Source organism: Sus scrofa, chromosome 4 (assembly GCF_054392235.1).
Source record: "Sus scrofa isolate SSC_HxYL_T2T_F1_AM1 chromosome 4, Sscrofa_HxYL_maternal_Yorkshire_Landrace_v2.0, whole genome shotgun sequence".
Classification (NCBI taxonomy): domain Eukaryota; kingdom Metazoa; phylum Chordata; class Mammalia; order Artiodactyla; family Suidae; genus Sus; species Sus scrofa.
The window spans coordinates 99,390,221-99,412,255 of record NC_139386.1 but is presented as its reverse complement, the minus strand read 5'-3'; the positions used below and the strand labels follow the sequence as shown (position 1 = coordinate 99,412,255).

At 56.2% G+C, this 22,035-nt stretch overlaps 3 protein-coding genes and 1 long non-coding RNA gene across 14 annotated transcripts in view; 3 read left to right on the top strand and 1 right to left on the bottom strand.

Moving 5' to 3' along the window:
* Positions 1-1,816: 1,816 nt before the first annotated feature.
* Positions 1,817-8,048, top strand: FLAD1 (flavin adenine dinucleotide synthetase 1). 3 transcript variants are annotated; one of them, XM_085022844.1, is made up of 8 exons: positions 1,817-1,903; positions 2,459-2,683; positions 4,286-5,030; positions 5,944-6,091; positions 6,542-6,640; positions 6,717-6,906; positions 7,639-7,712; positions 7,823-8,048. In XM_085022844.1, the coding sequence occupies exons 2-8, from the start codon at positions 2,603-2,605 to the stop codon at positions 7,956-7,958; spliced, it is 1,473 nt and encodes a 490-aa protein (XP_084878970.1). In that variant the 5' UTR covers positions 1,817-1,903; positions 2,459-2,602; the 3' UTR covers positions 7,959-8,048. The 3 variants fall into 3 exon arrangements, with proteins under 3 accessions (XP_084878970.1, XP_001929410.3, XP_003355186.1); XM_001929375.7 differs by lacking the exon at positions 1,817-1,903 and adding an exon at positions 1,944-1,995; XM_003355138.5 differs by lacking the exon at positions 1,817-1,903 and adding an exon at positions 1,944-2,063.
* On the bottom strand, positions 3,621-19,625 carry LOC146404064 (uncharacterized). 3 transcript variants are annotated; one of them, XR_014844141.1, is made up of 5 exons: positions 15,860-15,991; positions 12,100-12,245; positions 6,237-6,324; positions 4,313-5,834; positions 3,621-3,816 (listed from the first exon to the last, which is right to left on the bottom strand). It is a non-coding gene; the product is annotated as an uncharacterized LOC146404064 (long non-coding RNA). The 3 variants fall into 3 exon arrangements; XR_014844142.1 differs by lacking the exons at positions 12,100-12,245; positions 15,860-15,991 and adding an exon at positions 19,523-19,625 and having other exon boundaries at positions 6,264-6,324; XR_014844143.1 differs by lacking the exon at positions 15,860-15,991 and having other exon boundaries at positions 6,264-6,324; positions 12,100-12,176.
* LENEP (lens epithelial protein) lies at positions 8,557-8,742 on the top strand. Its single transcript, XM_085022845.1, has one exon. The coding sequence runs from the start codon at positions 8,557-8,559 to the stop codon at positions 8,740-8,742; it is 186 nt and encodes a 61-aa protein (XP_084878971.1).
* Positions 18,347-22,035, top strand: part of ZBTB7B (zinc finger and BTB domain containing 7B) — a 16,612-nt gene continuing 12,923 nt past the window's right edge. The window contains exons 1-2 of one of the 7 annotated variants that reach the window (XM_085022843.1): positions 18,347-18,487; positions 18,905-19,005. Coding sequence is in view for 1 of the 7 variants with exons in the window: in XM_021089745.2 (XP_020945404.2) it covers positions 18,704-18,730 (27 nt within the window). In the remaining 6 variants the exon portion in view is untranslated. Of the gene's footprint in view, positions 18,565-18,691; positions 18,748-18,904; positions 19,006-19,910; positions 20,107-22,035 lie in introns of those variants that run through there. The other 6 variants (XM_085022842.1, XM_021089748.2, XM_021089747.2 and 3 more) reach the window with 6 other exon arrangements.

Here is a 22,035-nt window from a genome sequence, read left to right as displayed (position 1 = left end):
CACTTTGAGCATTGGAATCGTCTGGGTGGCTTTAGAAGTGCTGATGCCTGAGTCTTTCCCAAGGAAGTCGACATAATTGGTCCAGGGTGTGGCCTGGATGAGGGGATTTCAAGTATTCTTATACAGGTAGTTACAGCACTAACCTTTGAGAAAATAATTGTAAACTGTGGCTATTTAAGAAAACATGTCGCCCAAGAATTAACCCACTACTTTTAACAGTAGTGCTAAGTAAGGGGAATTAACCTCCTCCCTTCTGCCGGTCTTCCATTCATTTATTCCTAAAGCGGTAGTTCAAGTGTGGTCCCTGGTAGAGAAGCATCAGTATCACCTGGAAACTCAGAAGTCCACGTTCTTGGGCTCCACCCTGTACCCACTGAATCTGAGGGTTGGACCTAGTGACATTTTAACAAGCTCTCTAGGTGATTCTGATGCACATTTTAAGCTTGAGAACCCGCTGTAAAGGATGGGACCAGAGCTGATGGTTGGGGGTTGGGGGGAGTGTCACATATCGTTATTACTAATACAGATCATTTCGCATATGGCTTATGTAATTGGGAAAGCCCGATTTTTTTTTTTTTTTTTTTTTTTTTTTTTCTTTTTGAGCTGAGATTCTTTGAGTTGGAAGAAACACGGGGCTTATTGAGAAAGAAGGGACTAGAAGCCTGGCTCTACCATTCACTGTGGTGTTTCTGCGGTTGTTTGGGATAGTAAATTCAGGCCAGGTGTGGTTCAACAGTGCTCCAGATGAATGAATTTTAGACTTTTAGGAAAGAGTGTCGTCAGCATGACAGGAGGGTTTGTTAAATGCAGATCTCAAGCCCCACCTAAACCTCCAGAATCCCATAGATTTAATCAGCACATTAAAAAGGCCCCCCCTTATGATTCATGAGTATTAGGGTTTAAGAAGTACTTTTTAGACTAAAAGCAAGTGAAATAAGAGGAAGCTAGAATAATATGATAATCCAAAATAGACACATGGCACTCCCTAGTCACTGCCCTCACTTGTACCCACAAGACCAATTAACTGGGAGAGGTTATGTTTAAAGAACCATCTGGAACAAGGTGGGGCAAGACTTTTTCTTGTCGAAGAGGTTTAAGTAATTAGCTTTATTGTTTATAACAGGGACAAATGAAAGTTCCATACACTAAAAGCTCACCTCCAGGATCTTGCTACCTCACAGGCAATGCTGCCAATTTTTTTGGTGTCCGTGCAACTTCCATCTGCTACAATATAAAATCCCCTCTGATATTAGCCCCTGACCCCTTAGAATGAGTCATCTGTTAATGAATAACAGATATGCATACAAGAATCTGAATACAGGAGTTCCCGTCGTGGCTCAGCAGTTAACGAACCCGACTAGCATCCATGAGGGCGCGGGCTTGGTCCCTGTCCTCGCTCAGTGGGTTAAGGATCTGGCGTTGCCGCGAGCTGTGGTATAGGTTGCAGACGCGGCTCGGATCTGGCGTTGCTGTGGCGTAAGCCGGCGTCTACAGCTCCAGTCGGACCCCCAGCCTAGGAACCTCCATATGCCGCAGGTGCGGCCCTAAAAAGACAGGCCCAAAAAAAAAAAAGAAATATGAACACAGAAAGGAGATTAGAGTCAAGCCTCCCTTTACTTCCACCACCAGACAGGAAACCCCAAAGCCCTTAAAGCACCTGCACCCCTCATCGCTCCTTTCACTCCAGAGACGCCCCAAATCCCGCCCCGAGGGAAAAGAAGCCCCGCCCCCGACTGAAGGCCAGCCCCCACGTTTCCGGGTAAGGGGTGACCACGTGGTTGTCACCAATAACAACCCAGCACTACTCCCGCCCACTGGCTACAGCTCTCGAGCGATGATCGACTACACCAATGGGCCCTTAGAAGTAGTCTGAGCGACAGCCAAAATGACCAATTAATACGAGGTAGGTATGAGTCTAAGGCGGGACTCTGAGTACGGAAGCTGCCCCGAAACAGGAGGAGAGAGGGAAAGACCCGGTGAAAGGGCAAGAGGCAGGTGAGAACCTGGAAAAGCTCAGTAGTCTGAAGCGTGGCGGGAAGAGACAGTATTCCGGGCTGGAAAGGGTGCGGAAGGCTGCAGAAGAAGGGGCTGAGTTCTGGTTGGGGGTGGAGGGAGGGAACGCATTTAAAGGGGCCAAGGCCCAGGCTAAGGTAGACATTTAAAGGAACAGGTGCGGTAAAGAGAAGAGACATTTATTTAAAGGCGCAGATGCGCAAGGTAGAGCGGACCCTAGAGGAGCCGAGTTCGGCGGGCAGAAGACATTTAAAGTGGTAGATGTTCTGGAGGGAACATTTTCAGGAGACTAGAACCGAGCCTAGAAAACATAAAAAGAGGTATGGGCTAGGGTTTGAGAGCAGGTTTATTAAAGGGGCCGGTGTAAAGGAGTCGATTGTCAAGGGCCTAATGAGGAAGACGGTGCACTCCTGCTCTCCCCTATTGTCCTTTCTGGCTCCTCCAGGTTCCCTCGACCCCGGAACCCCTGTTCCCAGGCTATGACCCCCAGTGCCCTGTAGATCTGGCGGGCCCCCAGTGCTTGCGACCCCTATTTTGGGGTCTGGGTGGCTACTGGAGGGCCTTGCGGAGGGGCAGAGAAGGCAGGACCATGGCATCTAGGGCCTCTGAACCTCCCCCAGGGCGCAGCGTGACGGCGGGCATCATCATTGTTGGAGATGAGATCCTCAAGGTGTGTCTGGGACAGAAGAGGGGGGAGGGTGCAGCGTTCTCCTAACACGTTCTGTTAAGGGAGGGTGAACCAGGGTGGGAGCCCCCCTTGCTACCGTAGGGTCCTGGAGTGAGTCCAGTATATTGCAGGAAGAGTGACCTTCATTTATTCAATTACTCTGCTGAAAAACTTGTAGCAAAGTCCCTATAATTAGCCATGCTGTGTGGGAGGGGAGGAGAGGCTTTAACAGCAATGATGAGGAGGAATTCCGGGTGTGGCACAACGGGGATAGGCGGCTGCTTCTCTGGAGCGCTGGGCCACAGGTTCCAGTCCTGGCTGGCATAGTGGGATACAGTGGGTTAAGGATCCAGAAGTGCCGCAGCTGGACCATAGGTCACAACTGCTGCTCAGATCTGATCCCTGGCCTGAGAACTCCATATGCAGTGGGGTGGTGGGAAAAAAAAAAATGACAAGGAGTCCCATGTATACAGGAGGTATTATTTCAGAGTTATAGCCAGCCTAACTGGAAAATGATCCGAGGCATTCAGCAGAGTAGCTAAGTGGGATGGAAGGAAAGTACCAGAAGGGAGAAATCCCTTCTGAATGATCAAGGAAGTCTCATGAGAGGTCACGGTGAGCATCAGGTTCACAGTAGTACTATTACGTGCTTACTAGGGCCTGGCAGCGTGCTTATTACATGGCCTGTGTGGTTTTACTGATCCTCACAACAACCCCATGACGTGGGTATTTTTACTGTCAATATCAATGAATAGATTATGAGAATAAGGCTCAGAGTTGAGAGACTCACCCATGTGGAACAGCAGCTAAAAAGTGGTAGATGGGATTCCAACCCGATTCTCACTCCAGAGTCACCCTTAACCGCTAAACTCTGTGGAGAAGTAGAAGGAGATGGAGCTGGAAAGGAAGAGTGCATACACACCATAGACAGGCGGCCTCGAATATTCTGCAGAGGTATTTGAACTTTATTCTGTACAGGGTTGGAAACAACAAATGGCTTTTGAGCCAAGAGTGATGCAATCACAGTGACACGTTAGGAAGGTTATTCGGGACGCATGGGGCAGGGCGCTGTGGCTGGAGGCCGGGAGCCTGGCCAGGGGTCTGTCGCCACTGTCCAGGTGAAAGGTGCCAAGGACCTGTTTGGTGGCAGGAGGGACAAGAGAAGAGAGCAGATGGAGAGACACATTTCAGAAGTAGAGTTGACAGCATGAAGGGGCTGACTGGCTGTGGACAGTATCTGGGGATGCCATTGACCAAGGTGACAACAGCCTGGGTTGGGGGAAGGATGCCCAGGAAGCACTTGGAACCAGGAGACCGAAACTGTCAGAGTTGCTGAGGAAGTGGAAGAGCTGTCCATGTACGATTGATGATTGAATCCAGAAGCATAGATGAGGTCAAGGTCAAAGGACAGAGATGGAAGCCCAAGGTGGTTCACATCATCCCTGACTCCACATGGATCTTGCCACTCTTGTGCCCAGTCAGGGCTGGTGTCCCCCCAAGAGCAGAGGGCCCCACCCCCAGGCACATGCAGCCTCCTTCCTTCCCCCTCTGCCCTTCATCCCCACAGCACTGACACACTCGTCTTCCCCACCCCCCATCTCCCAGGGACACACTCAGGACACCAACACCTACTTTCTGTGCCGGACGCTGCGCTCCCTGGGGGTCCAGGTGTGCCGAGTCTCCGTTGTGCCCGACGAGGTAGCCACCATTGCAGCTGAGGTCACGTCTTTCTCCAGCCGCTTCACCCACGTCCTCACAGCAGGGGGCATCGGCCCCACCCATGATGATGTGACCTTTGAGGCAGTAGCACAGGCCTTTGGGGACGAGCTCAAGCCCCACCCTGAGCTGGAAGCGGCCATCCGAGGCCTAGGAGGGGAAGGCTGGGAGAAGCTGTCGCGGGTGCCCTCCTCTGCCCGCCTGCATTATGGCACAGACCCTCGCACAGGCCGTCCCTTCAGGTTCCCACTGGTCTCTGTCCGAAACGTCTACCTCTTCCCCGGAATTCCGGAGCTGCTGCGGCGGGTGCTGGAGGGGCTCAAGGGACTGTTCCAAAACACGGCTGTTCAGTTCCACTTGCGGGAGCTGTATGTGGCAGCTGACGAGGCCTCGATTGCCCCCATCCTGGCTGAGGCCCAGGCCCACTTTGGGCGCAGGCTTGGCCTGGGTTCCTACCCTGACTGGGGCAGCAACTACTATCAGGTGAAGCTGACACTGGACTCGGAGGAAGAAGGGCCCCTGGAGGAATGCCTGGCCTACCTAACTGCCCGCCTGCCTCAGGGATCGCTGGTCCCCTATGTCCCCAACGCCGTGGAGCAGGCCAGTGAGGCTGTGTACAAACTCACTGAGTCAGGTAGGGGCCAAACCCTTGGTGCCACCCTCAGTCCCAGGAACGCAGGGCTGTTGGAGGCACCCTGCAGATCCAGGAGAAGATAGATAGTTACAGCTGATGCATTCATTCTCCCAATAAATAGCAATTGAGTACCTGCGTTCACCAACACTGTGCTGGGTGCTGGGGGTACAGCTTAATAGGACAGAGGGATCCCCTACTCTGGACAGGTAGTTTAACAGGAGCGGTGAATGTTAAACCGGTAATGGTGCATGAGATGTCAGTGGGGCGGGGGTGGGGGGTGGGGGGTGGGTTCTCCACAGCAAGGAATCAGCCTTAATCTGGTCAGAGCAAGCTTCTCTGGGCGAGTGACATGTAAGCTGAATGATAAGGAGGACTTGGGGAGTTCCTGTTGTGGCTCATTGGGTTAAGAACCCCGACTTGTATCCATGAGGATGCAGGTTTGATCCCTGGCCTCATTCAGTGGGTTAAGGATCCTGCGTTGCTATGGCTGTGGCATAGGCCAGCAGCTGCAGCCCGGATTCTACCCCCAGCCTGGAAATTTCTACATGCCATGGGCGCAGACATAAAATAAAATTAAAAAAAAAAAAAAAAAAAAAACGGAGGACTTGGTCAGCCCAGGAGGTTGGCACGAGCAATCTGAGAGAGGGTCTGAAAAGAAGCCACATGAGGTTTAGGAGAATGGAAAGAAACCACGACCCCCAGAGGGAAGATACCTGGGGAAGTGAGAGTGCGGTATATGTGTGGCTGAATGGCAGGCAGGAGCAGACTGCAGGGCCTGGTGGGCAGATGAAGAAATCTGGAACACTGGAAAGGTATGAAAGGATTTTAAGCAAGGGCAGCTTGGCCCCCGCCCCCACTCTTTGACCCCCATGTGTTTATCTGCCTGATGCCCTCTTCCCTGCCTGCCTGGCAGGGTCTTCTCTGGGGCGAAAGGTGGCGGGCGCCCTACAGATCATTGAGACTGCCCTGGCTCGGTACAGCCTCACCCAGCTCTGTGTGGGCTTCAACGGAGGCAAGGACTGCACCGCCCTCCTGCACCTCTTCCACGCCGCTGTGCAGAGGTGAGCTCCGCCCCTGCAGGGAAGACCCAGAGAGAGATCTGCCCCGTGTTCTAGTTCCCCATCCCGAGGAGCAGGGAGGAAAGGGGGTGTCTGGGTGGGGTTTGGGAGGGAGGTGGCCATAGTGACCTCTGAGTTCCATCCTCACCGTATTTACTGAGCATCTGATACGTGCCTGGCCCTGGAGATGGATGGATGTACAAGCCACCGTCCCTGACCACGGGGAGGTCACGGTCCTGTGGGAGAGGCAAGGCTTACATACCGGAAACGGGTGTGCACTCCAGATTGGAGGGGTGGGAGGTCAGAGTGGGCTTTCCCAGAGGAAGTGGGTTCTGATGGATGGGCAGGACGAGGCAAGGGGAGAAGGGGAGGGTGTGCTTTCCAAGAGCCAAAGGGAACAGGGCAAGCTCTGCAGACAAGCTGACAAGCCTCTGGATTCTGCCCCCTCCCCAGGAAACACCCTGACGCTCGAGAGCCCCTCCAGATTCTCTATATCCGCAGCATCTCCCCTTTCCCCGAGCTGGAGCAGTTTCTACAGGACACCATCAAGAGGTACCAGGGTTTGGAGGTCTGGGTTCCACGAGGGGCTTGGCGGGACCCACTCCTGATCCCCGCCACTCCCCCTCAGGTACAATCTACAGGTGCTGGAGGCTGAGGGTGACATGAAGCAGGCCCTGAGCGAGCTGCAGGCACGGCACCCCCAGCTGGAGGCCGTCCTGATGGGCACGCGGCGCACGGACCCCTATTCCTGCAGCCTCTGCCCCTTCAGCCCCACCGACCCAGGCTGGCCTTCGTTCATGCGCATCAACCCGCTGCTGGTATGGGGAAGAGGATGTGTCTCCCCCCCACCTTCTCATGTCCCCTAGCAGTCATTGCACCCTGGCTTCCTGAGGTGGAGGAGGTTAGACCCTGGGGCTTAATGCGATGGCCCCATCATCTCAGGAAGGCTGTGCTATTTGTTCATTCATCCCTTTGACCAAATTTTCTCAAGCACTAATTCCAGGGCAGGCATCGTGCTTTCTCCTATATAGACAGAACAATGACTTACCCCTGCCCCATCCGGCAGGGTGGCCATTAGCCATTGGGTTACACTCAAATTATAATTAATTAAAGGGAAATACAAATTACTTAAAAAAAAAACTGAATTGTATGCTTTAAAAGGGTGAATTTCATGGCCTGTGAATTATATCTCAATAATTTTAATTAAATACAATTCACAGTTCCTTCTTTCATGTGCACTAGCCACATGGCAAGCGACCACCATGTCAGCACAGATACCAAACATCGCCATCATCGCAGAAAGTTCTGGACAGCACAGGCCCACACAGACGTGGTCCCTCCCTGTCCTCCTGGCACGTACATGCCAGGGGAGAGGACAGGACGAAAGCCTTGTCTCTCTCACTGGTTGGCCTACACAGAACGAGATGTACCAGAGAATCAGAGGGCAGGCCCTCCCTCAGAGGCCAAGGGACCAGAAGAGCCCAGGGGCCGGGGGCAGGTGTGGGAGCTGCAAGTATCTGTGACTCTTCTCTGACTCTCTGACCTCCCAGGACTGGACCTACAGAGACATCTGGGACTTTCTGAGGCAGCTGTTTGTCCCGTACTGTATCCTATATGACCGAGGGTAAGGGTGTTGGGGGGGGTGAGGATGGGCGCGTGGAAGCCTGAGGGTGCCGCCACCAGGAGAGCCGCGCCCCGCACACTCACGCGTGCTCTTCATTCCCCCCACTCCAGCTACACATCACTGGGCAGCCGGGAGAACACCGTGCGGAACCCAGCCCTGAAGTGCCTGAGCCCCGGAGGACAGGCCACCTACCGCCCGGCCTACCTGCTGGAGAACGAAGACGAGGAGCGGAACTCGCGCACGTGACCTCCCACCGCTGCCCCTTCCAGGCGGCAGGGAAGGCAGCTGTCCTGGGGTGTAACCTCTGTCTGGGGTGTCAATAAACCGTCTCTCCTATGCCTCTTGCCCTGGCTGTGTCTTCCTGCTTCCGGGGGACAGGAGAAGCAGGAGTGGGCCAGGCCCTGGCAGCTCGAGGCCTGCAGTGCTCCCTCTAAGAGGCCGGGGGTGGGGTGGGTGGGGTGGTAAGGACAGAGCCGGCCTGAAAGGAGCTCTCACTGATCATTTTCAGCGCCAGCTTCGGCAGGAGCAGGGAGCGGTGCCAACCCCTGGGGGAAGGGACCGCCAGATAGGGCATCCTGGGTTTCAAGGCCCAAGGCTGGAAGAAGGGAAGCTGAGCTGGCCTGGCTGTGGAGGATGAAAGATGCAGTAGCCAGGCCCTCCTCCTAAACCCCACCCGCCATCCCTGGGCACAGGGGCTGACTCAGCCCATTCTCTGGCCCAGAACCTTCCCTGTGCTAGACCCTGGGGCCTTTGTCCCAGTCATGAGGTCTGAGGGGGGTGGGGACAATATTGATAAAAGGCACTAGAAGCAGCTCCCACACCCTTCCTCAGAGCTGCTGCCCACATGCAGCCCCGGACACAGCCCCTAGCCCAGGCCCTACCCTTTTCCCTCGGAGCGGTCCTGCGAGACACTGGACTCCGGGTGCCTGTCATGAAGATGGGCACAGGATGGGAGAGCCTGCAGCGGACCCTGAAGGAAGTCGCCTACATCCTCCTCTGCTGCTGGTGTATCAAAGAGCTGCTGGATTAATGGCAGCAGGGATCTGTCTACCCGCCGGCACCATGGCCGGCAGCGCTCAGGTGGGCGAGGCAAGCCAGAGAAACAGGAGGCCTGGCTGCAGCTTCTGTGGCAGAGCCTGCCTCTCAGCTTCCCATTCTCTTTTTCAGCACCCAGCCCAGCCCCCATCAGGACTCCTGGGGCCTGCTGTGCCTGACCAAGCATGGGCCGCAAGCAGCCAGTGACCTGTGATCCTGCTTTGAGTCCGTGCCACCTGTCAGACCCGCCTCATCTCTGGGCTTCCAATCCCAGCCCCCACCTCCGGTGCACCTCCGGAGGTGCACAGGAGCTTGGCCTGCTGGCTAGGACCCCAGTCAGAACTGGCACTCCTCCAAGCCTGGCACAGTGAGCCCACCAGCCCAGATGGCTGATCTTACCACACCCTCTCGGTACCAGGAATGGGCTGCTCCCCTAGCAGCTCTGCTTGAGAATCACTGAACTTTATATACAATAAATAGGCCTTGAGACTGAAAGTTCTAAATATCTACAGGGGAATCAGAAAAAGTCAGCACTGAAGAGTCTGGGAGCCAGGGTGGGAAGGAGGTTGTCCTGGACAGAACGGATGGAAAGTCAGGTTTCCTGACTCACTGGTGCCTGGGTGGGGAGGGTGGAGGGTGGAAAGGCCAGGTTCCTCCCAACGTGTAGATAGGGAGGAGTCCAGCCTGGGTGGGGTCTTCTTCTTGAGGCCCTGCCTGTGGGGACGGGGAACTGAAATAGAAGACCTGGTCTGGCCAGCTCCCTACCCCTGAAGATCTTGGGAAAAGCACTGAGCTGATGCTGGTCCCCAGTTTACAGAGGAAGTCAGGCTCTGCTGCTCCAGCTCACACACAAGGCAGCAAAAGAAAGCCACACATGTCCCTCAGGCTTATGACAGTACATGGGACACAAACAGCCAGCATGAGCCACACAGTCTCTTTGCTTCCCCTTGGCAGCCACCGACACACATGCTCTCCCTGAATCACTCCCAGTGGTAGGTACACACCAGCCATCTTGCTTCTTCTGTACATCCTCTTGCTTCTGGCTACTGACGTGCCCACTCACAGCCCCCCATGACCACAGAGCCAGTGAGAGGGCTTATTCATCTTTTGGTTTTGTTTTCATTTTGTTTGTTTGTTTTGCCATTTCTTGGGCTGCTCCAATGGCTTATGGAGGTTCCCAGGCTCGGGGTCCAATTGGAGCTGTAGCCACCAGCCTACGCCAGAGCTACAGCAACGCGGGATCCAAGCCACCTCTGCAACCTACACCACAGCTCATGGCAACGCCGGATCCCTAACCCACTGAGCCATGCCAGGGATCGAACCCACAACCTCATGGTTCCTGGTCAGATTTATTAACCACTGAGCCACGAAGGGAACTCCGCGAGAGGGCTTATTCAGAGTGTCCCCGGGCTCTACCCAGGGACCTGGATTTTGCCCTCCCCTCCCCTTCTTCTCTTAGGACACCGGCCTAGAGATGGTGTGTGCGGTGGCCCTTGCCTACTGCCAGGGACCAGCTCATCCACACACTTCTGAGTTAACTCTTTTTTCTCTGTTTTTGGTTTTTTGTTTTTGGTTTTTTTGGTTTAGATAATATATGCCTAGAGTAAAGGATTCCGAGAGTAAAAGACATCTCCCTCCCACATCTATTCCCCCAGCTCTCCTCCCTGGAGGTAACCATGGTGACCAGTTTCTTGGGCAGCATTCCGGAGATCGTCTCTACTGCATTTTCATTCATTCATTTTTTTCTTTTTTGCCCCCCCCCAACAAACAGCATATGGAAGTTCCCAGGCCAGAGATCAAATTCAAGCTGCAGCCGTGACCCACATCACAGGTGTGGCCATGCTAGGTCTCTAACCCACTGTGCCCTGGCAGAAACTCCTCATTTTTCTTTTTTAGTTTTTTTGTTTTTTTTAAGTGTGGTTGATTTATAATATTAGGTCCAGGTGTACAACATAGTGATTCAAAATTTTTAGACATTATACTCCATTTAGAAGTTTAAGGATCCAGTTTTTTTGTTTTTTTGTTTTTTGTTTTGCCACCCCACAACATGTGGAGTTCCCAGGCCAGGGACCAGATCCGAGCCACAGTTGTGACCTATGCCACAGAAGCAAAGCCAGATCCTTTAACCCTCTGTGCCAGGCCAGGGATGGAACCGCGTCCTGTCACTGCAGAGATGCCTCCAATCCCATTCCACCACAGAACTCCAAAGCCAGGAGTTGCAAGGATCCAGCATTGCCGCAGGTGTGGCATAGGTGTGGCTTGGATAATCCCTGGCCCAGGAACTTCTGTATGCCATGGGTGTGGTCAAAAAATAAATTAATTAAAAATAAAGTTGGAGGAGTTCCCGTCGTGGCGCAGTGGTTAACGAATCCGACTAGGAACCATGAGGTTGCAGGTTCGGTCCCTGCCCTTGCTCAGTGGGTTAACGATCCGGCGTGGCCGTGAGCTATGGTGTAGGTTGCAGACGCGGCTCGGATCCCGCGTTGCTGTGGCTCTGGCGTAGGCCGGTGGCTGCAGCTCTGATTGGACCCCTAGCCTGGGAACTTCCATATGCCGCAGGAGCGGCCCAAGAAATAGCGACAACAACAACAACAACAACAAACAACAAAGACAAAAAGACAAAAAAAAAAAAAAGTTGGAGTTCCCGTCGTGGCGCAGTGGTTAACGAATCCGACTAGGAACCATGAGGTTGCGGTTTCGGTCCCTGCCCTTGCTCAGTGGGTTAACGATCCAGCGTTGCTGTGAGCTGTGGTGTAGGTTGCAGACGCGGCTCGGATCCCGCGTTGCTGTGGCTCTGGTGTAGGCTAGTGGCTACAGCTCCGATTCAACCCCTAGCCTGGGAACCTCCATATGCCGTGGGAGCGACCCCAAAGAAATAGCAAAAAGACAAAAAAAATAAATAAATAAAATAATAATAATAAAATAAAATAAAAATAAAGTTATTATAGGCGTTCCCTTGGGGTGCAGCAGGTTAGGGATCCAGCATTGTCACTGCAGTGGTTCGGGTCTGCTGCTGTGGCTCAGGTTTGATCCCTGGTCCAGGAACTTCCACATGCTGCAGGCATGGCCAAAAAAAAAAGTTATTAAAAATATTGGCTACATTCCCTATGCTGTACAATATATTCCTGTAGTTTATTTATTTTACACATCGTAGTTTGTACTTTAATCTCCTGCCTCTGTCTTGCCCCTCCCCACTTCCCTCTCCACTAGTAATCACTAGTTTGTTCTCTATATCTGTGGATCAACTTCTGTTCTCTTATATTCATTCATTTTATTTTTTAGACTCCACATATAAGTGATAACATACAGAATTTATCTTTCTCTGTCAGACTTATTTCATTAAGCATAATACCTTCCAGGTCCATCCACGTTGTTCCAAATGGCAAAACATCCATTCATTCATTTAACCAATATCAAGCATCTGCTGTATGCCAATCTGGCTGCTTTGAATATAGCAGTGAACAAAACAGATCCCTGTATTCATGGAACTTTACATTTCTGGTGGCGAGAGAGAAAATAAAATATAAACATTAAAAAAATACTTTGACCTGCTGAATAGCATTGAGAACTATGTCTAGATACTCATGTTGCAACAGAAGAAAGGGTGGGGGAAAAACTGTAATTGCAATGTATACATGTAAGGATAACCTGATCCCCTTGCTGTACAGTGGGAAAAAAAAAAAAAAAAAAAAAAAAAAAAAAAAACTTTGAGGAGTTCCAGTCTTGGCGCAGCAGAAACAAATCCAATTAGGAACTATGAGGTTGCAGGTTCAATCCCTGGCCACGATCAGTGGGTTAAGGATCCAGCATTGCCGTGAGCTGTGGTGTAGTCACAGACGTGGCTCAGATTCTGCATTGCTGTGGCTGTGGTGTAGGCCAGCAGCAAGAGCTCCGATTGGAGCCCTAGCCTGGGAACTTCCACATGCCGTGACTGCAGCCCTAAAAAGACAAAAGGCAAAAAAAAAAAAAAAAGTACATTGGTATTATTAGGTGATAGGAGCTAAGTAAAAAGAAAAAGTCGAGTTAGGGATAAGAGTCTGCGCAGGCCAAGTAGGCCATGGTAAGGACTTGAGATTTTATGCTGATGGAAATGAGGAACTATGGCAGGTGGTTGAGCATGAACTAGTTTTTTATTTAAAAGGCTCACACTGGCGTTCTCTTGTGGCACAGCAGCTTAAGGATCTGGCATTGTCACTGCAGAGGCTTGGCTGGGAGCTGTGGCACGGGTTCAATCACTGGCCTGGGACCTTTTGAATTCTGCGGGCACACACCTACCCCCCAAAAAAGAAAAAGGCCTTACCCTGGCTGCTGGGTTGAGGATAGACGTTAGGGGGGAAAGGGCAGAATAGGAGAGGCCTTTTAGGAGGTAATGGGCACCGTTCACAGTTGGGGCCAGACACATCGGTGGCTCAGAGCTTAGAGCAAGAGCAGTGGTGAGAAGTGACTGCATTCTGCATATACGTAGCCTTCTAGTTGACAGCATAATTTACTGCACCTTGTTCTGCACCTTGCTGTTTGCCCTTCATATACCTTGTACAGGATTCCACTTCAGTATATTTATAGCCTGCACATATTCTTTTTTACAGCAGTATGGTACTCTACGGTACCTAAAGTTATTTCTTGTCCCTGGCAGCCTCTCTTTAGGCATCCATAAAATGCAAGTCATTGCTCTTGCCTGGTCCCTTCAGAGCTGCATTCTTGCCCCAGGGCACAGGCAGTGAGAAGGTCCTGGATCCAACCAGAGGTGAGTGGTAGAGGTAGACCCAGAATGCATCTCCCCACCGGAATCTGGACTTCCCTCTCCCTCTCACAGCCTACACCCTCCTCAGCCAGCTCCAGCCCTTCCCTGACTCAAGCTCTGGTCCTCTGCCTCCTTTTCCTTTCTTAGACCTCACTCCCACCAAGCGGAGGCAGTGCCTGGAGGTAGATCCTGGAGTCTGAGAGTTCTGAGCACAGGGCTTTGGCCAGGGGAGGGGCCATCTGGTGAAGGCCGCTGGGGAAGTGGAGGTGGAGGACGGCAGGGTCCAGGGCTGTGGTCTGTGGCGGGACAGGTGGTAGGGAACTGAAGGAGGAAGAGAAGTAAGACTGCCAAGGAGACTGTCAGAGGTGGAAAGAGAGCCCTGGAAGTGGAAGCCCCGAGGGGAGGGACGGGGAGGATAACAACACCCTCATATACAGTTCTGAGACCACTTTTCAGTTACCGAGCGCTCTGAGCCTTACAGAAGTCAGGCAGGATGAGGGTCATCGTTGCATCTTAACATAAAGGAACAAGCCCAGAGAGGTGAAGTGACCCCTCCCAAGTCACACAGCATAGCACACTGCAGAGTAGTCATTTAGGGAACCCAGATTTTCTTATCTCCAATTCAGGGCTTCTCTCAATTGGCCTTCCTTCCTCTTTTGAAGCTTGGGATGCTTGGGATGGGGGTTACCTGTGTGGGGCGGGGGAGGAGGCAGGGCCAGGCAAGCAAATGTGTGGAAGGGACTACTGCCCACACTCTGCATCCACTCCATGCTTTCTGCCACTTCACCTCAACTCTTAGCACCCGTTCCTGATGTTCCCCACTCACTCGGGAGGCCCAGCTCTGCCCTGTTCACATAAGCCAGGAAGCCGGGAGATAGTCCGGAGGATCATACCTTCCCGCTCCTCCAAAACAGAGAGTGAAATGTGGCAGCTTCCTTGCAATGTTCTCTTCCCAACCAGAGTAAGCTCAGGTTTTGCGTGTCCAAACTACTCTCTCAGGAACTCACTGGAGTTGGGGGGGTGAGAGGAGCAACAAAGGGAGCCCAGCGCCAAGACAGGGAGGGATGGGTATGATCTCATCTACCCTTTGGCGCCCCGGGGCCCTCTAGTGGCCACAAGGAGTAGGGGAATGGGTGGGGTAAAATGGGGAAGGAGACAGGCAGAGCTGGAAGTGACCCCTAAGTACGACAGCATGTGGAAGAGAAGCTGCCTGATAGCCTGGATTCCCAGCTGATTTCATCAGATATAAGACCCTCAAAGGTGTGCAGAAGGCAGGTAAAGAAGGGTCATGAGAAGTGGTCTGAAGACCACTTGCGCAATAAGCTGGATTTATTTTTTTCTTCCCTTTTTTTCCCCCCTTTAGTTGCGATCAAGGTATGTGGAAGTTCCCGAGCCAAAGATCGAACCCAAGCCACAGCAGCGACCTGAGCCACTGTGGCGACAACGCCGAATCTTCAACTCGCTGCACCACTGAACTTCCAAACTGGATGTTATAGTAAAGCTCTTGGGAGGGTCCCACGTTTTCCCAGCAGCACTGAGAGGCGTGCAGAAAGGGAGTGTGGCGGTTGCTTCACTAGCGCCAGAGCGCTGAACCTCAAGGGCACAGGATCTTATTTGCGTTCTTATTTGCATCTCGTTTACATGTAAGTTATTTCCCCTTCAAAAGGCAGAAGTCCTATCTCAGTTACTCCCAGCCGAGACTGTCTATCCTTTGCCAGCCTTGGAGGAATACCCATTCTTCTGGCCATTCTCTGACCCCTCTAAAGTCTGCCCCTCAAGTCTGCCCCTCGGTTCCCTCACATCGTTCACGCTCAGCCCTTTAACTACCCCAGGTTCAAAGCAGCGGCCCGACTCCGCGCAGGGTTCGAGAAGCCGGTAGACCTGCGCCGCCTAGTGGCTAGCCGGAGGAAGGCTGAGGGCAGAGGGGTTCTGTTTCGCCTTCTCTGGGACGTGGAGTTTTGGAAAATGTTTCCCCGAGCTTCCTGAGGCTAAATTTATCTCCCCCGGCCCTGGGGGGCGCAGAGATCCTGGCGACGATTAGCTCTGCGCTGCAGCGGGCTCCCGCCCGGAGGCCCGAAATAGGCGCCGGGTTATAAATAGTGCAGCCCGCAGGTGTGGGGGGAGTCGGCAGGAGGGGGGCAACCCTGGCAGCCACGGCCCCTTCAGGTGGGTTGGGCGGTCGCGGTGGGGGCGACCGGGCTGCGGTCTGAGCGCCCCCAGCGGTTTCCTGGGCGGCGGGTTTTTCGAGGGAAGCGGAGGCAGCCGGGGGAAGGCGGGGAGCGGGAAGAGGTGGGCGCCGCCAGGGGCAGTCTGAAGCTCTCCTTCCAGCTCAGCCCCCCACATTCCAAAATAGGCCCCTAGACCCACTCACTCAGGATCCCGCCCAGGCAGAGCCTTGTCTTTCTTCCCGCCAGAAGCTCTCCTCCAAGCTCTGCAAGCATCCCGCTCCTCTGCAGCTGCTCCTCGGCGCACGTGGCCCCGCCGACGGCATCTGGCCGTCACCCCAATCGCTGTCTCCAGCCCCAGGTGTGCAGTCCTTCCTAAAAGGGGTTAACTCCCAGCCTGGGCGTTCATCCTTCTCTTTGGTCAGCCACTTCACTCTCCCGGTATTTACCCACCTCCCGCTAATTCCCCCCCCCCCCCAAGCTAAGGTCTAATTGGTCGCCCGAATATTTAAGCATGAACATAGGGATCTGGGACGCTCCCCGATCCCCAGAAGGCCCCTAGAGATCCCAACCTGCCCCCCAGTTCCCAGTTCCAGTCCGGGGCTGATGGCGGGGCAGGGGTGGCGGCAGGCCCCAGGGGCCCAGCCGGGGTTTCGTGGGAGGGGGCGGGGCCCCCAGTCAGCGTTTCTTGGCCGCGGCTCTCTCGGTGGTTTGGCGCGGTAAGGGCCCTGAGTTGGGGGAGTAGGCGGGAATTTCAAGTCGGGGTTCCCCTCTCTGACTTCTGAGTGAGAAAGGGGGGGGGTGAACAGAAGAGAAACGTGGGAGGGGGTCACTGAAGAACTAACAGAAGATTCCAAGACTGTCGAGACTCAAGCGGGGAACAGCATTCCAGGCGCCTAAATATCCAAGCTGGGTCCAACAAGACGCCTGGTGGGACCCCCTGAGATGGGGGACTGGGCCCCTTCGCTTCTCTATAATAAGGGCTGATACCAAGGCGCCCTCCTTTCTATTCCCTCTGGCGGCCCTGGTTCTGCCCTCTCTGAGCCATTTTCCCGCCCCCCATTTCCTCGGGCCATGCCCTCTCAACCCTGAAGCAGCTCCTGTCCTTTTCACTTGTGCTTCTGGCACAGCCGTCTTTCCCCTGGCACGGCCCTTCCCCACGCTAGCGCGACCCCGACGGCTGGAGAAGGGAGGGAAAAACCCTGGCCTGGACACCATCGGCTCCCAGCCCTCAAGAACCGGTATCTGTCCGGCGGGGCGAGAAGAAAACCCGGAGCAGTGACCAGCCTCGGGACCCAAGGGGGACAGGGACGATAGGAAAACCTGGAGCGGATCACCCGAGTGAGAGCGCCCCATGCCTGCTGCTGCTACCCCTCCTTCCTAGAGCCCCCCTAATTCTCCAGTGAGATAATGTCTGGGGTGGGGGGCTGTTTGGTTTGGCCTGGGCCCTCAGGGGCGCCTCACACTTTCCGCCCCTGGCTGGGGAGCAGGGCAGCGGCCCCGAGGCTGAGTCACGGCCGGAGGGAGAGGGAGGGAGGGAAAGGGACTCCGCCCCTCCCCCCCCCCCCCCCCGAGCGGGGATCCCGGGTCAGCCCGGGTGAGGGCCAGGGCCCCCCTGGCGCCGCCCATTGTGGTCCAACAGGTTGAGCTGGTGTCCCGCGGAGCCACCTGCTGGAAAGGGAGGGAGGCCCCCTGCGGAGGGGGCTGGGGTTGGAGAAAGCAAGTCCGACCCGGTTCGGCCCGGCCGGCCGCGGGGAGCGGAACCTGGCCCGCGGTAGCCGGATTTGAATCCGTTTTACACTAGTGGGAGGGGCTCTTTGGGGTACGTAGCGCCGCAGGCCCAGTTGGAAGCGTCCCACACGCGCTACCTTCCTCAGTTGGGGGCACTGAAGTACATATCCTGGTCCCCCCGCAAACCCATTCTAAAAGACTCAGCCCCCCCCCCCCTGCCACTTGGATCTCGGAGCGAATTCAAGTCCAGAGGTCCCTCCTTCACGGAGACTCAGTTTCTCCACTTAGGGGACGACGGATGGAGGCGGGGAGCAGGAGTGTGTGCTTGCCTCCCCCTCCCCCTTCGTGGACTTGGCCCCTCCCCTCTGACAATGCCAAGGCCGCAGCGGGCACCGGCTGGAGCTCAGAGGCTGCTTGCCCAGGGCGCCGTTCCCTCCCTGCGGGGCGCTGTCACGCGTGGGGAGGGACGCAGGGTGCCTGCAGCCTCAACTCCCCCGCTCCCTCTAAGGGGCGGGGGGGCTGGGGCGTAGGAGCTGGAGTTGATGGCCGGGTGGTTCCCCTCCCCCTACCTCCTGGGGCCCTGACCTGATTCTAGCCCCTCACGGGACCCCCTCCTTCAATCCCCTAAATCCCCGCCTCGCCCCCACCTAGGCTATCTTTAACCTCCTCATACCCTTCCCTCCTGAGGCGCTGACCCTACAGAAGCCCCTCTGGGAGGAGTGGGAGCCCTTGATGGGGGTGCTCGGTTCCCTGGCCGCTGCGGACACTGCCCCCTCCTCTTCCCCTCCTCCAGGTTTCGGGCCAGTCCCTCGGCTCCGCCCCCTCCCTGGAAGAACGCAAGGCGGGACCCACTTGAGATGGGCAGGTGTTCAGGCCAATGGGTGGACAGGGCGGTGGAGTGCAGGGGGCAGGGCGGAGCTGCGGCGGAGGGCTGGAAGGGGGTCGAGGGCGGAGCTAGAGTTAAGGTGGACTGGGAGAGATAGGAGCAAGAGGAGAGGGAGAGGGAGAGGGAGGGGGGGAGAAGGACCGCGGCAGGTGAAGGGAGAAAGAGAGAAGGAAGGAAGGAGGGAAAAGAGGAGGGTGGGAAAGGCTCGGAGAGCAAAGTAAGAGCTTGGAAGAAGAGAGCGAAAAAGGAGGGAGGGATCCATTTGCGCCCTGCAGAGACTGGCTGGACCAAGGGGTTGAAGTTTATGTCCTTATTGGGCGGAGGGAGGGGGGCCTGGGGGGGCGGGTGAAAAACCAGGAAGTGACAGAGGGTGTTGCTAAGGGTGGGGGGGGAGTTTGGGGGGTGGCAGGGGGCGGGGGGAGGGAGGGGAGGGATGGGGGGAAAGCAAGCAGGAGGACAGGTGAGACAGCAGGACAGGTGAGGCGGGCCCTGAGGGGGGGGCGGGTGGGAGCCAGGTGAATGTACGGTTCTCAGCGGCCGAGGGGGGGGCGGGCGGCAGGAGGAGGCAGAGGGCTGCGGAGGAGGAGCCCCCCAGCAGAGAGCGGCGAGCCACTGACCGCGGCCTTCTGACCAGGACCGGAGCAGGGCCCCAAGCCCCCGGGCCTGGCCGGGGACGCGTTTCTCCCCACACCCTGAGCCTCAGCAGCTCCAGCCAGCGGACCCAAAGGCGGAGAGGTGAGTGTACCCCATTTTTGTCTCCTGCCTCAGGGTCCCCTAGGCTTGAGACTACTGCAGTGTCCTTCGTCCGTCCTGAAAGTGGGACCCCCCCCACACACGCATGCAGACCAGATTCCCACCACTCCCCTTCCCGGTGCCTTCCCAATACTCCGGGTCTTTGGAATTGATTTTAACTGGGAGGAAAGGTAGAGATGGAACTACGGCTGCCCCCCCCAACCCAAGGCCGAGGGTCCCGCAGAAACTTTCTCTGCACTTCTGGAATCAGACAGACTGGCGGCTCCGGGATGGAGAGAGGGTGAGGCGGCGCTGAGCGCTCCCCCAGTCTCCTTCGTGACTTTAGGGGGAGACCCCCGACCCGACCGAGTTGAGGGAATGGAAATGCTGACGGACTCTAACTAGGACAACGCTCCCCCCCCACCCCCACCGCGCCCCCTGGCGCGGTGGGTTGGACCCGGGCCAGTTGCATGGGGGGTGGGGGGAGCACTGGAGGAGCCGCGGCTTGGGGGAAAGTTACCGGCTGGACTATTCGGTTTCTTGCGCTTCCAGAGCTGCGCTCTCTTGCCGACAGTGGGGCTCAGCGACAACCTCCGAATGACTTAGAAAGACCCCTCTCTTTGCCGCCCCTCTATCTCACTCTCTTCGTTCAGGCTCCAGTACCGCCGCCACCTTTTCAAAGCCAGCTCCTGCCCCTAGAACCTAGGAGCCAGGGTGGGCGACTGGGAAGAATTCTCCCTACCACCCGTCTCCCCCACCGGCGCCGGCGCACCTGCCCCTACCCCGGGTGGGGGTCTCTACTGTGTTGTTGTAGAACCTAGTCTGAGCGCCGCTGGCAGAGGGCTGCCATTCAAAGGGGTGGGGGGCGCTGCTTTCAATTTCCAGCTTTCTCTCTCCCCTCCCACCCCACACCAAGTAAGAGAGCGACGTGTCCCGGCCAGAGCGAAGGGGGGGCCTGGGTGTGGGGGGGCGGCGTGGGCAGCGGGTTGTGCCCGGACACGTGCCTGCCCGGGCGCCCCGGCCCTGCTGGTGTTTGGAGAGAGGGCGGGTCCCCTGCCCCCCGCCCCGCACAACCCCCACGTATCAAAGGGCGGCTGAGACGTGGTGAGACCTCGGGGCGCCCTGGGGGGGGGGGCAGGGAGCCCGGGTCCGGAGCAGGGGAGGGGCAGAGGCGCGGGTGCTAGCTGACCCACAGGAAACGAGCGCTGCTGACCTAGTTTGGGACACCGGAAGTGGGTGCTGGGGAGTGGGGGAGACCAGCAGGCTGTCCTGGCTTCCGGGCCAGGTGGAGGGTGTTCTTGAATTGACCCCCACCTGAATGCCTCAGAGACCCCTAGCTGCAGCTGAGGCCGGGCATGAGTCAGTGGAGCTATTTCCCCCTTCCCCCAACTTATTCCTGGAGGAGGGGACACTGTCAGGAGCAGGGGGCTCCAGATTGGGCAGCGAGGGGTTAAACAAGATGGGAACTCTCTGTTCCCTGAGGGTGTATATGTGTAGGGGGGTGAGGCCTGGAGGATTATGGGGTTGTCTCCTGCTCCCCCCCACACACCAACTGGTTTGGTCACCCCTGTACCCGCCTGGCACTGCTGGGAGAGCTGGCATGGAGTGGGCATCAGGTTGGGAGGGGAGAGTAGGCATATGGAGTGTTGTGCTGGGCCGGAGAAGGACATATTTGTGACTGAGCTTGGGTAGCAGTTAGTGTTCCTCCTTCGCGGTGACTGGGGAGAAGGGTAGGGGGCTCCCCCTGGAGCAGCTGATGAAATAAGAAGAAATCTCTGTCAGTGCCTCCTGTCCCAGGCCCCCGGGACCCTGGCTCCCCCAGCGTGCCTCTGTTACATGGTTGCTGTGGGCACGACGCAGCCTGCTTGGCCCCTCCTAGACACTGTCCCTTCCCTTGGGTACCACACCACCCCCATTCTTAGCACAGGGGTCAAGAAGGGGTTAATACCACCCAAAAGGGGCTCAAGGGAAGAAAGAAGGCAGTGCCCACTAGGCTCAGGTGTCAAGGAGAGAGGCCCGCTCTAATGGGGCCCTCTCACCACTGCTCAGCTCTGGCTGACATGGACCCCAGTGACTGGGAGACAGGTGCTGACCTCGTCCCCCTTCCCCATGGTGCCCCCTGGCACCCAGGGCCCCCAGCTCCTCCTTGGCCCAGTGCCCGCCCTGGGAGGGCGCGGCGGGCAGCGGGGGCTGGGCTAACAATGCACCATCGGGCCCTTTGTGTGCTTGCACTTGGCACCCTGGGGAAGGGTGGGGGAGGGGGCCCAGCGGGCATGGGGGGCGGAGCGCCTCTGGGGTGGGGACAGTGAAGGCTGGGGGAGAGAAGCAGAGAATGAAAGCAGGTGGGGAGGAAAGGGAAGTAGGTCAGATAGGGTGCTGGTCCCCCATTCCAAGCCAAGGCCGAGAGAACCAGCCCCTGATCCTATGGCTGCCCAGATGGCATCATGCTGCCTGAGGCACTGCCTAGTACTGGGCATTTGGGGTCAGAAGTCACTGCCCAGAGGCCTGCTCAGATGGAAGAGTGTTGCCCTGGTACTGCCCCCTTCTTGGTGGCTGAGAGACCCAGTTCTGGCCCAAAGCCGAGGTCCTAAAACAGGTAGTAGATGGGCTCCAGGCCGGGCACTGCCCTCTGATAGAAGCCTCTGGGCCTGCTTCAGGGCTTCCTGCCTCCAGCCGGCTCAGCTCCCTGACCTTCTGAGTGAAGACCGCCCTGCCACCAGGCCTTGGGGCCTATGCCTGTTTTGGCCTAAGGCTGAAGAGGAGGGTGGGGGAGGAAGGTGGGGACAGGCAGAGGGATAGGACCCTGGCATGGGGTGTGCCCGCCCTGGCCTCTTCCCCCTCCTTCTGCTGAGTAAACTCGTGAGTAAACTTGACGTTTTGCCCGGACAGTTTGAAGTTGCCTCGCCGCCCCCCCACCCCCAGTCCTGCCAACACACAGGCGGCCAGGCGCCAAGGCGGGCCTGGGGGACTGGGGGGAAGGGGTTAGGGCTACTGTCATCCACCATCGAGGGCCTTAGAGAGGCAAGAATGACC